The 14,134-nt window shown below is 39.0% G+C and overlaps 1 protein-coding gene across 13 annotated transcripts in view; it reads left to right on the top strand.

Annotated features, from left to right (window-relative positions):
* Positions 1-14,134, top strand: part of FOXP1 (forkhead box P1) — a 632,214-nt gene that overhangs the window by 522,332 nt on the left and 95,748 nt on the right. For 8 of the 13 annotated variants that reach the window (XM_030918371.1, XM_030918145.1, XM_030918197.1 and 5 more), the window contains 2 exons: positions 11,212-11,349; positions 12,398-12,487. In XM_030918371.1, coding sequence (XP_030774231.1) covers positions 11,212-11,349; positions 12,398-12,487 — 228 coding nt within the window. Of the gene's footprint in view, positions 1-32; positions 168-11,211; positions 11,350-12,397; positions 12,488-14,134 lie in introns of those variants that run through there. The other 5 variants (XM_030918333.1, XM_030918286.1, XM_030918016.1 and 2 more) reach the window with 3 other exon arrangements.

Genomic DNA, 14,134 nt, shown 5'->3' with positions numbered 1-14,134 from the left:
GCGGGGCGGGTGGGCGCGGCGCGGCGCGTCTTGTCAGCCCGCGAGCCGGAGCGCCCCTGCGCGCGTGCAGTCCGCCTGCACGCCGAGGCCGCCGGACCCCACGCCCGGCCCGCGCGGGCGCCCTGAGCCCGGCTCCGCGCGCCTGGCGGCTACATGGAGAGTGTCAGGTTGGTCCTTCTGATTGATCTTTGCCGGTTTCGCTCTCCTTCCCCCGGCTCCGCGGCGCCCGCTTCCTGGGGGCCTCGCTGGGGAAGGCAGGAGAGCCCGAGGGTTCTGAAGTTGAGTCTTAAAAAATCATCCTCATCCTCGCTGTTTACCAACTTGGGTAGGAGTTGCGCTCTGGAAGTGGAGGCGGGGAGGGAGTAGAGGGGTAAGAAGAAGGAGCTGCAGGCCTGTGGGTCCTGGAGAGAGATCCCCCCCCACCCTTGCTCTCTGGCTCACACTCTCGCTCTCTTTTTTTAAATGTTCATGGGTGGGGTGTAGTTGAGAGTTGGAGGAAGTCCTGCTTGTGTGTTTCTCTCTCTCTCTTTTTCGTTTGCGATTCATTTTCTGCCGGTCTGGCCTTCACGCAGCCACTTTGGTGAAGCCCTCGCCATCACTCCATTCGGGGGACGTATCTGGGGTGTGATTTCTGTCACTTTCAGAGCGTGTGAAATATACAAGGAGCCTTCCATCTCAGTGTAACCCATGTGGATGTTTCTTTGCTTCTGATAGTTTGTTTCTATATCTGTCTAGGCTATTTTCAGCTTAGCTGTTCAAATTCGAGGAGTTCACACACAGTAAAGGGGGAGGGAGAGGCACAGAGCCCCACACCGGAGCAGGCGAGCGAGCGAATGGAACACTCTGGCAGGTTGGGGATTCTAAGCCTCTGTTGCATTACTTGGCTGGTTAATTAAGTAGTGAGCGGGGTTTGGGTTTGGACGTGCAGCAGACTGAGGAATTGCCACGGGGTACTCCCAGCTGAATCGGCTCTGAATGTAGCTAACTCAACTGTCAGAACTGCATGAAAGACGGTCAGTGGAAACGGGACTTTTATTTCCCCCCTCCCCAAGTATGGTGATGGGAAGGAGAGGACCTTTAGGAAGTGGGTGGTAAAGTTTTAGAGCAAAGTACATATAGACTCTTCCTCTTTGGGATTAACTCCTTCAAGTCCTGACAGTTATAAGTAAAATATCTAGTAATTTTATATTTTTGTCCAAACAAATCAAATGTTCTAATCAAACCAATTTAAAAATGCAAATCACCTCATTTCCATAGATTCCAGCATTCTAAAAGTGACACATTTGGGGGAAAAATTAAGCCTGATAACAGGAAATGTGAATCATACTATCAATGACTAATCTGCTTAAGAAAAAAAAAATAAGTTACATTTATTTTATCATTAGGAAGTCAGTGTTAAGCCAAATTTTTTAAAGTTGAAAGCAAGTGCATTTTTATTTTAAAAGCGGCCCTGTTTTGCTGTTTTTGTTTGTTTGTTTTCATATAATGAGTTTTCCAAGAGGAATGTATATATGCAATCAGAGGTGGTTTATGTGGTAAAGAGCGCAAGCTAGCATGTTAGTGCCAAAGAGCTGGAACATGATCACATTAAGATTTTAGTTTAAGGTTTGATGTGTGTGTTGCTGTTACTGTTGTTTAAAAGAATACAAAGCTTCCTTGGTTATTCAGATTGACTACTAAGTAAATCAGTTGAAGACAGAAGCACGTTGTCCTAATTGATGCCCTTTGCATAAATTGAAAAAAGGTCTGTATCTATTTTAATGTGATTCTTTGTAGCTGCCTGACACATTTCAGTGAAAAGTGTGTAAAAATGAAACCAAAATACAGACTGCCTACCCAGAGACACTGGCTGACTTACTGTAGGATGTGATAGAGCTGAACTGAAAACGCATTGGGCTGACACTTGATAATCAAAGTTGATTTATTGTTCATTAGTACTGCATTAGCCCTTTCAGGCAAGACAGTTATTTGTGTAGTGGCCTGTCAAGAGTGAGACTGCAAGCACCTGTCATTTCTAAGGCATGAGATAAGCAACCAAATATTAAGATGATGCAAATAAAAATAAATTTGACTAGGTAAAGGGGCACATAGTAATACATTTTTTTCTTTAAAAAAATAGTATGGGATCCATACCAGCCCATAAGAAAGAAATCTATTGAGGATTATTTTTTAACCCTAAGAACGACTTACAGAAGGAAAGTAATGGGCTTTATATTCACCCGTTTGCCTTAAGAACTTTGTTTCCTGCCCAAATGTTTAGCTTGTCTGACCAAAAAGTTGGTTAGTTAAGGAAATGAGAAGCATAACATGTCAATTATCTAATCCGAGTAATTTAGGTAAGGTAGGTTTTTGTTTGTGTTGTGTTAATGAACATTTTATTAAATGAAACTTGTAAGCATGGGTTGATTACATGAAAATGTGATGGCATCATGGCTAAGCTATGATAATGTCGGCTAATAATGTCAAGTGCATTTTCTGCAACATGTATCACTCTCGATTTTTTTCTTCTTTCCCTGGAAGGGAATGATCTCATGACATATAATAGAAAACAACCTAAGTGTCAAAAGAAAACAAAATTAGCGAACTTTTGTCTGCAGCCATAGAAACGCGGATTAACTCATATTTTTCCAGGGATGGAATGGAAACATTCTGCATGAGGATATATAGTGTATTGTCTTCTCTGAATTTTCATTTGACAGGGATTTTAGAGGCTGTGATCTTAATTAAATCTCAACTAGCTGAAATAATGCATCTAAAGGCATGCAGTGTTGCGTAACCTTGCTCAGTTGGTAAACCATAAATCATCAGAAAGCTTATGATAGGAATGGTTGGTTTGAATTTTTTTGTTGTTGTTTGCAGTTAAATGTACCTTAAAAAACAAAACCCTCACCATCACTGCCTTGCATCTACACGTTGTCAGGACCTGTCACTTGAAAGATAAACTCTTTTATGACACTGACCAGTTTTACAACTTCTCAGCCAACCTCCACACAATTGGAAGATACCGTGAAATTAAAATCTAGATTAATTAAAAACAATGAAAGTTCAAGTTTGTCTTGGTTAATGTGGCAGAAACATTGTATGAGTTACTATGTTTCTGCGATAATCAGGAGAGAGTGTTGTGACTAGCTTCTCAGTCTGTACTAAAATTTGAGTAAAATTTGAATTGACAAAATGAAGGTTGGAGGAATTTATTTTATTATGTGGTTTAGTTGTAGATGAACATCACTAAAGAGAACCTGAAAACCATGTTCTTGGTAACTGGGCAAATATAGTGGTCAGTTAGATTCCACTTCAGGTAGTTCATCATTCCTTGATTTGCAAACAAGGGATAATGTAGCAACAGTTGATCGAGAAGGTTAGAGTAAATAAATGCATAAATCGTGTCTCTCTGTGTGTTACATTTTAAAATATGCATTCAATGACAAGGAATTATTAAACAGCTTTATTAACTGTCTAGGTTTCATAAATTATAATGCTTGCAAATATTAGGTTATTTACTTTTAGTGCCTCAAATAGATAGTTTTAACTGCTGCAGTTTTTGATTTATATATACGCTTGAGGAGAAGGAACTACCTACATATAAAAGTTGAGAATGCTGTCTTGTGATAGCTTGATTTCATGTATCTTTGCACATAATATTTCGTGTAAGACTAGAAGTTACATTGCTGATGGGCTGTAGCTCTCTTGGGGCAAAAGGGTAGCTTTATGTGTATCTGTATGGCTAGATTTGGGGATAGTCTTAACACTGTTAGCTAAATTTGTTATTTGGTAAATGGTTTGTTTTCTTGGAAGCAGCGTATCTCTGGACTCTTGTTTTAGTCCTTTCAGAGCATGCAATACTTCCCTCCCACCCCCACCAAGTGGCATTTTGCATTCAGTCTTATTTTCTGTCATTTAAAAAAGAAAACTCAGGTGTCTCTTAGCTAAACAATCCTTTGCAGATTGTGGGGACTTGAATTATCTGAGAAGAGCTAATCTGGGCCTCTACTTTTGGATTGTAGGAATGCTCTTCATTGAGTCCCTCTTCCAACCTGTGAGTTGTTTGAGGAGAAATTAATTTCAAATGAGAAAAATGAATACTGAACACAGACATTGTGCCTCATTTTCAAATCCAGTTAAAAACAGCTAATCAGTGAAGATGCAGGCTAAATGTTAGGGTGAGCTTTTTAGAATACCTTGGTATCATGTTTTAATTTCTAAGCTTTATCTTGCTCTTAAATCTGAAACATCATTGTTCAAATAACTGAGAACAAGGTAAATCAACAACATCAAAAAGGTCGGCTTCTGTGATTTCTCAAGGGCTTGTTATTTTGTACTTCCCAATTCTATTTGATGTCTTGACAAAACAAGATGACACAGGGGAGAATACATTAAATTTTGATTTTTTTCATCTAACCTGTTACAGTTGTGGCAGCTTAATTTCTTCTACTTTTTCCTGAAGATGGCTTTTTGTACAATTACTCTAATTGTCACACCACTTCATGAGGTGGGTCTGCACGGGTTTCCCATTTGCCTTGATTTTACTAGGCATTTTTGAACATATTTTGACCTTTAACTTGTAGGAAGCTTTTGGTTGGACTTTGTCTTCATTAGAAATAAATCAGTGAATGGTGAGATTGTCAAAGAAGCAACTGATGTTTTCTCATTAGAATCTCATTTGCACCCTTTAGCTTAACTGTGATGTATAAGGTGAAGGTGTTGGAAATAGGCGTGAGAAACTGTATAATTTGAGAAACTTGAGTTGTAATTCTTTTTAAAGAGTGATTGCACCCTAAGTAAGGCCTTATAAAACTTTGGAAATGGTCTAATTTTGGCCTACCTGTATGTTGAAATTCAATTATAGTCCCTTCTCCCTCTCAGTAATATGAGAAAAAAAAAAGTACATATTTGCAGTTAAGCTCCCTATGAAATTTTCTATGCTGATTAAATCATGAGGAAAGCAGAGCTACAAATTTAATTCTTAGTGTTAGAAAAATCTCCTTTAGACAGAAGGTAGACATTATATTTTTCTTCATTTAACAGTAACTGTTGATCTAAAACTATATCCACAAGTTATATTTTATTTATTTTAATCGTGTATGTGTCTCAGATAGGATTGAAACAGTTGCTATCTCTTTCATTATTTTTGAGTAATACTTCAATTTAAGAGAACTTCCTTAGCCAAGGCCTCTTCCTTTTCCCTTTAAGAACTAAAGATCTATGGATAGAATCTTTTCTGGGGTACCTTCTTGGAGTAGTTCTCCCCCCCTCCCATTTGCAGCCCTTAAAAATGATTTTTGTTGTTGTTGTTAATATAAAATGCCATAGCATGTTTAATTCATATGCACTAAATTGTTTTCCATCCCAGCTACAGGAGAAAGTGGTGGAAGTAGAAAAGAGAAGGCATTTTCTTGATTTAAATAATAATAATAGTTGCTAGGTTGAAAGAATCAGTGCTTATTGAGTGATTATTTTCATGTGTGGCTTCCATTGTTTCCTGTATTTAACAGTTGCTAATGGGAGAAGCGATTTAATTTATGTAAACTTTACATTTTTATGCAAATGAAGCTGATATTTATTAGAGCTAAAACAATTATACTGGCACTTAGTGGAGTAACCTTGTGTGCCTGGGAAATGTTAGAGGAGAGCAGTTGATGTTCCACTAATACCTCTGCTGTAAACAAATATGCATTTATGCCACTTTTTAGAATTTAAAGACAAAAGAAAAAGAAGAGCTCGGAGAGCATTGCTGGAGATTGCTTATTAGGGTTGATAACCTGAAATAACTCCTGATTGGCAGGCGAGCCTTGGCCTTACAGTTTTTTTGTGAAAGAAAGATAGCCTTTCTTGATAGAATGTAATAAACAAAACAATAAAAAATGAAATGCTAATTGCATTTTAAAGAGGTCTTTTGAAAAAAAATTTTTAATAGTTGGTTGTATTGTTACTGAGAGAACTGTTATGCTAATGACTGACTACCTAGATGATTGTGCATTAAGTATACTAACCGTTACCTGCCTTAGTGCTTTGTACAGTATTGTGGCAAAATAGCTAAGCCTAAAGGAGTTATACAAAAAGCAGAATTCCATAATGAAACAGAATTATACTTTCCACATAAATAAGCTTTTTAAAAATTTTTTAAAGACCGAAATCCTATGTCAGAAGTGTGTTTTCTTTCCTGTATGATAGTTACTTGCATGGTACCTGGTTAGTTCATTTTGTTTTGTTTTGTTTTAATACCATGGAGAAATAGAAGCTTTCTAACTTTTCTGTTGGTTAGCCAATACCTCTGTTGTATCCATTGGCTTGTTAATTATGAAAACTGGTTTTCCACGGGGGGCCAGAGATGATGATGTTTAATTTTCTTCTACACAGGCTAACTTGTATATGGTCATAAAATACTTAGCATAGTTTTTATTATTATTATTATTTTTTAGTGGCGCTATATTCTCATGTTTGGTTTTTTTGTGACATTCTGGAGCCTTCTAATTTAATTTGTTTTGCTCCTGTTATTTGATTAACCAGGTGACACTGCCAAACCTGGTCAATTATCACCCAAATACAGCCTGAAGGCTAGAGCGGAAGTGAATTTTCTGGGACATACATGTGGTGAATGATCAGAGGGTAAAAAGAGTTTCTAAATTGTTAACCAGATTAATAAAAATGAAACAATGTTTAAAATTTTTTATCTTATCATTCTTATTCTTTGTATACACGTTAATTATGAGATGATACCTGATGTGCAAAATTTATGTGTATGTGTACTAGGTAGTATTTACTTATAGTTGACTGGAGTGTAAACTAAAGAGAGAAAAAAATGATAACATGTTATTTTCAGAATTTATATTGTGTCTTCTCCCCTCCCACCCAATTCCTTTAATTGTCTCCTAGCTTAGAAATAAGTATTGTTTCTCTGAGTGTTTTTATTTGTTTGTTTGCTTTTTAGATTTTTCCCTTCCCACCATCTACCTTTCCCCATTGGACATTAAAGGAAATAATATAGCATATTATTTTAATAGTCTTTCAGCATTCAGCTGATAGTCATTTTGAAGAAAAAGAAAACCGTATCAGGCAGAATTTACACAGCAGTGTATGGGCTTTTAGCAGCAGTTGTTAGTGCTAACACTGTTTTCCCAGTTGCTGGTATTAGGGTAGCAGCAGGCCCATACTAGCAGAGCTGTGATGGCCCAAGCACAGCTGTATTTCTGCCATTCCCGCAGGTTTGTGTGCACCTGGGATCGGCCACACCCAGTTGGTATCAGTCAACAGTGTAGCATGCCGTGTGCTTTTTTAATTCATGATTTCCTCTTGAAACTCCACTGAGGAGTGTTAACTGTGTGCGTTTTTTTAAATTCAGTTTTGTATGCTAGCATTCTTTAAATGTCTGCCAGAAGTTTAATTTGAATTTCTGATCCCTGAAGGCAGCTAGACAGAATCATTCTAGTTCTTCATAAATTGCCTTCTATGATTCATTGTTAACTCATAAAACATACTCATTTCTATATACTCAAACAGTTAAGGTAGTTACAGTATCAGAATTTTTTTTTTTTTTTTTTTTGCCTTATATTTAAATCACCTTTTGAGAAAGAAATCAAGAATTCGCTTGAACTCCCAGTTAAGGCCTGAGCCCTGTAGCACAGAAAACATCAGAAATGAATGTTGTTATCTCAAGGAGGTTAAGATAGATGGCATGAAATCTGAAAAAAGAAAAAAAAAGTTTCGTTTTTACTGAATACTCTCAAAGAGGGGCCCATAAATATTAGAGTGCTGTAGTTAAAAACTCACATGACTGTTTTAAATACTATTGATTTAAACCACTGGCTGGATTTTATGAATCAAAGTGTAATTTCGAAGCTTTGGCCATATTTCTCAATGCTAAAGCACTCTCTCTTGTGTGCCTTTAGCTGCTTTCCAGACATTCAACACAGGATTAAATGATAGTAGTTACAGTGATCAATAGGTTAAGACTGCTACAATCACTCTTGCCGCTAATGACCTCAGTAGTAATGGGCAATAAAGTGTGGGCTGTAATAGCCTCTCGCTGGTACTGCATGCCCTTTGATTCCTAGTATTAGTAGGGACTAGCTACATGAAAAAGTTGGACGTTGGGAATTAAGGGAGTGGATATATAGGCTATAATTCTTAACTATTTAAAGCCTTAAAAACTGTACTCAGATTTATTCATTTATTTTTTTATTTTCTACCCCATCATAGTTTCTGGTCTATTTGAATATGTTTGTGAAAGCTTTCCATAGCCTCTTTTCATGATACGTTGGAACAGAAACTTTGGGGAAATCTCGGTTTTATAACATTTGTAAATGAAGCTGGAGCCCACTTTGGAGGCCCAGAGTTAACTGGCATGAAAACATGGTTTCAGATAGTAAAAGTGAAGTGAAGACCATCAGGATATAATAGCCCACTTCTGATTATTCAGAGACTGATCAGCCCGTTTGGAGGATTACTCAGGCCTCTTGCTTCCTTCCCTCCTTTGGCGGTGCCTGCTGCTGGAAAGCATATTATTACTCATCAGCACCTCCATCAAAATGTCCAAAAAGAGAAAGAAGGGGAGACTCAAGTTCATTATCCTGTTCCGTAACTGCAAAAAAAGGAATAAATGATTATGGGAAAAGGAGATTTAAACCACTGGTTGGATGTCAGCCTTTAAAAATTGTCTGTACAGGTATATGTCAGTCCTTTCCATGATTCCCCCTTTTATTATTGACAGCCAGGGGACAATGTTGTTTCTCCTTCAAGAAGGTGCTTCTAGTTCTGAGTTAAGGGGAAAAAACTATTTTAGGAGACATACGTAACTTTTAAAATCAGTTTTAGTGAGGGATGATTTACGTGGGCTCAGATATTCTGATTTTCAGTGTTTAGTTGGAAGAGTTTTGACGATTGTATACATGTGTGTGAGCACCACCCCAGTCAAGATATGGACATTTCCATCTCCCCCGAAAGTTCACCTGTGCCCCTTTCTAGCATAAGGTTTCTGTAGCTCTTTTAAAAACGATGACCAGGACGTTATTTCTATGATGTTTTCTGCTCTAACTCTGTTAAGTTCATGTTCATCACCAGTTTAGATTTTACACCACCCTATTCCTGTCTGTTTTCCTGTTCATCACCATCAGAAATTTGGCTCAAGAATATTTATATTGTACATCATCCAAGAAACGCAGAGGAAAAAAGAAACCTTAAACATGGTTCTTTTGTTTGCTTAATCAAACCTCCCCGTATGATGATGCAACTCTCAAGGAAAAGTAACCTTCTATTGTGATACGCTGGCTTTAGCAGCTCAAAGGATACCGATTGGCACCCAGTAGATATTTAAAAATCAGAAAAGTTTCTTCTGTATGAAGACAAAGTAGACTAATTGGAATTAATTTGCAGGTGGTTAGATGTTTTGATAATGTCTTCCTGGTGTTTGCCCTAGACTGAATGCAAGTTCACTGTTCCAATCATTGGTGATATTTCGTGCTACAAATTATCTTTTTAAAAGGATAATTTATCCATTCATATACATCTGTCCCATTTTGCATATGAAAATATTCAGACATGCCCATCTGTTTTAAATTACAGTGTATCTACATCTAAACTTAAAAGGCCACTGGAATAGGAAGAATTCATGGATGACCTTCCAGAGCTGGGTTAATGAAATTTTTCGCATGTTCTAGCCAGTGTTTTCCAAACACACGACACTTGCACATCAACATCCGCACACATGAAACATGCCCACAACAACAGTGGAGAACGTTCACTGTACATGAATCTGACCTTCAGGAACCATTTTTAGTTCATCAAAATTAGTGATGCTGAGAAATCGGGACATCAGTGCATAATGACTGTGAAATTAGGAATGAGAGCTCGCTATGCAAATGACAGGACAAATCATGTGAAAAAGTCAGGATAAACTGCATATTAAGACATTATGTTACATAAAATTAATACTGCATTTCTGCCTTTTGCTTACTGCTCCCCTGAAAGATTTTTTAATTCTTTTATCTTCTGATCAGCTATTGTCTGCCGGATTTTTTTTTTAAGTGGCTCACAGGCAAAGTGCAAAACATGTTATTACCTTTTATTGTAATACATGAGATGACAGCAGATCCTTTTTAACAAAGTGTATCCTTTACTGCTTCTAGCTTCTTGCTGTCACATGTTTGATTAGAAACCAAAGAAAAGTAAGATGCTTAAATATTACGGTTAGAAGACATACAGGTTTTGTCTTTACTTTCATTGTTTTTTCTTTCCTTATCTTTTTGTTTGGGGGGGTGATTTTTCATGAAATAGTCTTCTTGCATTACGGGGACTGACAAAATGGTTCTCATGTAGTCTGCAAATTAAACACAAGTGCAGTGATTATTTTGAATAGCTAAATTACATTCTAGAAAGCTTGCAGAATTCATAGCATTGTCATTAGGTATCCGCTTGAATACAATTTGTGTAACCTTGGCCAAGACAGCCTGTCATTTTAATGTCAGTGTTTTATCTGAACAAGACATCATCCTTTCAGATACAGTGTGCAGGTTCCTTGCAAAGATGCCCGTGCAGAAACGTGTTAACAGTTGCAAATATGAAATGCTATCAAGTTCATCACTGTAGCTGTTTGTCACTGAAATGTCATGGAAAGCGGCTTTTAATGGTATTGCACATAATATGAAAGAATTGAGACATCTGTATGCTGGGTGAATAAGGAAGGGTAAAAGGCATCATGCGAAGGGTCTGTGTTTAAGTTCGGAAGCTGTGTCCAAGGTTCCCCTTCCCGCAAGTCTAAGCATTCATTGATGGTTCTTAGCGTCACTGTCCACAGAGTGGGTCATATGGGCTCCAACTGCAAAGGTGTTGGTTACCATTTGTCTTCTTCCCTCAAACAAAATTCAGGTTTGGGTTAACTTCCCACAGATGGTTTTGACCAAAAACTCACTGTTAATAAGCAATTGAGAATGGTCGTATCCTAACTCCAGTTAGGGTTTATTAAGTTTGTCCTTTTTGTCTGCTTGCAAGGCTGCCTGGAACCCCAGTCAGTACTGCAAGGTTTTATTTTTCTTTCTTTAAAATAAACTCCATGATAGATGAAATAGGATCTGTTGCTGCATCCCCTCTGGATAAATACATGTTGCATGGGAAACTGGGCAACTCTTTAAGCAGGCTGATGGCAGTCAGCCGCTGAACCTGGGAGGCTGCGTGCTTCTGATTTCCTGGCTTCCTATTTATCCTTCATTAACATTCTAGGTTCCCGTGTCAGTGGCTATGATGACACCTCAAGTTATCACTCCCCAGCAAATGCAGCAGATCCTCCAGCAACAAGTGCTGAGCCCTCAGCAGCTCCAGGTTCTCCTTCAGCAGCAGCAGGCCCTCATGCTTCAACAGGTAATTGTCCTTCCTCCACCTCCAGCCCGTCTCCCCCAAAACCCAGGGGCCCCCATCACTCCATTCACAGTCTCCCCTCCACCAGAGCAGCTTCTTTGCCCAGTGAAGAGTAGAGCAGCGTGGGTGGGGCAGGACACAGACCAGTCCCTGAATAATCGATGTGCTTTTGCATGCCCAAAAGAGAGGAGACCTGCATGGTGACTAGGGTTTGGGCCTGGAGAGTACCCAAGTGGACTGAGATCAGGGCTGTAATTGGACTTGGTAGCAGTAAGATCTTTTAGGCTTACATGGCTTTACACTCTTTTATTTGGTAAGCCCAGAGGTTCCTAAATGGTGTGAATCAAAGCAAAATGAGGAGCACGTTGGGAGTGGATTTAAATATGACAGTTCTTGAAGTCCCCATTTCAACTCAGAAGCTTACAGATTTTTTTTTTTTTTCTTTAAACATAAAGAAGCATTTTGGAGTTTGCTAATTTTAAGGTCCAAAGTTGATTTTACTTCTTCCACGTACGATGTTACTGAAATGAACTTCTGGTTGTCATTGCACCGTGGAGACCTAATAGTCAGACTTAACAGCCACCTGAACCAAATAGATGAGATTCGGAACTACTGCAGTGGGAGTCACTGGCCTGGGGTGGTAGGGACAGGATGCAGCAGAAGCTCCCAGACTGTCCATGCACACACGGAATAACACTGCATAGTGCCCAGCCCTGTCATATAGAAAGCATGCAGTAGAGATTCACCAGACTCTCTCAGCAAGGGCATTTCAGCTTTGTTGCACTATCAAAGGTCATTCTTTGCCTTATTTTAATTAGTTTGTGTAGAAAATGGTATGTTTTTCATCAGTTCATTTTGGAGATTACTTTTCAAACAATAATGCCAAGAATAGTCAGTGTGCGCTGAATTTATTGTTGAGTTTCAAACTAAAGGTCAGGCCATTACAGATAAAAGGATGCTATTTTTCAAATCACAGTTTGTGTATGGTACCAAAAGGGACAGTGGATTGGCGCTACCCTCTGTTACTTACCGTCCTCTCTTTCCTTTGTAGCAGCAGCTTCAAGAGTTTTATAAAAAACAGCAGGAACAGTTGCAGCTTCAACTTTTACAACAACAACATGCTGGAAAACAGCCTAAAGAGGTACCGACAATACATATTTTACTTTCAAACCACAGATCCCAGAGGACTATCTAGTGGCTATTAAACTGTCATTCATCTTTTAAATGATTGCACAACTGAACTGACTCTATCGGTTCTCAGCTTTCAGACTGAGAGTTATTGTCCTGTTTTCACTCAGATTTTTCTGGGTTCCATTTGCTTGCTGCCACATATTTTATAACACCACTGCACGTGTACCTGTGTGAGGATCAGGAGAGTCTCATTGACAGAGTCTTCAGGTTACTTTTTGCAACCTGGTAACAACTGAGGGCCAGAATGGAGCTGGGGGAAGTGAAGTGCTTTCAGGAAAATTTTACTTGGATGCACACTTCAGTTTGTTTGTTTGTTTGTTTGTTTGTTGTTTGTTTGTTGTTTTTCCCCAGCTCGGAGAGCTTGGGTGTGTGGTGATGGCCTTTTCCATTGGAAGAATAACCCCTTGTGAGGTTGGATAAACAAACAAAAACGTTAGAAGAAGATTAAACATCCACATCTTTTGTTTAACTTCTTCATGCAAGTTGTACATAATATAATTGCTAAAGGCATGTACCAGAGAGCATGAGTTGAAGTTAGAGAAGACTCTAGCTTGGGTTGTGTTTTCTTGAGATGGGGGGAGAAAAGTATATCATAGTAGCCTCTATATGCACCACGCTTGGTAGTGTCCATAACTTACCGCATTATGCCACACCACGAAGGTTGACAGCATTCATCCCATACGTGGTAAGGCCTTTCCAGGGAGTTACCAGTTCACCTTCTACTCAATTCTGTGTGGGTAAGACTCAGTTGTGGGAGTATCTGTGTGCATGTGTGCGTTATTGTGACATCTTTCTACCCATTCCAGAGTTATCCAATTTAACTTGCCGCCTCATATTTTTACAGTGGACTGAAATTCTTTTTGTTTAAGTGTTCTCCTTGGGATGACACAATTTATAATTCTATATACAGCACCTCGTCCACTTTAACAGCTTCTTCACCAGCCCTAAGCAGGTGGCCACTTTTGTTCTTTTGCAGGGAGTCTTACCAGGTGACTCGACGTCCCTGTCGCTCACCTAAGTGAAGATGCCGGGCTGTGCTAATTTTACACCCTGGGAGTGACCCAGACATTCTCCCTTTGCTGCCGCCTCCCTGGACACAAATTACGGACGTTTTCCATGTCCTGCCAAGTTTTCACCCTGGAGTCCTGTTGAGCAGCCCGATGTAAACCCCTGCAGAGTAGGGGCAGTTTTGGGGTGAAGGGGAGGAGGTGTTTTAATGAAAATGCTGACACAACCTTAAGTACAGTGGCGCGCTACCGGGTGCTGCTATAATAAAAAAGGGAACAGATTAAAAAGTGTCTAAAATGTAAATCTAAAGGACTAACAGTAATTAAAATGGAAATGGCACAGGGAGGGAAGGCATGTAATTGTGAGATATCACTGTGCAGAAGGCTCTCAGCTTTGTTTTGCTGGCTGTTTTTCTAATTCAGCAGGGCTTACTCATCAGTGGCAGTTCAATGCGCGTTAATGACTCTGGGATTGCAGGCATCACTCTGGACAAAGAAATGATTATTGTGCGGTCAAAAGAAGTTCAAAGACAAGAAGGGAATTTCAGTTTTTTCCTTAGAGATCCACATTCAAGAGCATATAAATTAAG

This window comes from Rhinopithecus roxellana, chromosome 1 (genome assembly GCF_007565055.1).
Source record: "Rhinopithecus roxellana isolate Shanxi Qingling chromosome 1, ASM756505v1, whole genome shotgun sequence".
NCBI lineage: Eukaryota > Metazoa > Chordata > Mammalia > Primates > Cercopithecidae > Rhinopithecus > Rhinopithecus roxellana.
The sequence above is the reverse complement of the archived record's forward strand: the minus strand, read 5'-3'. Positions and strand labels throughout refer to the sequence as shown.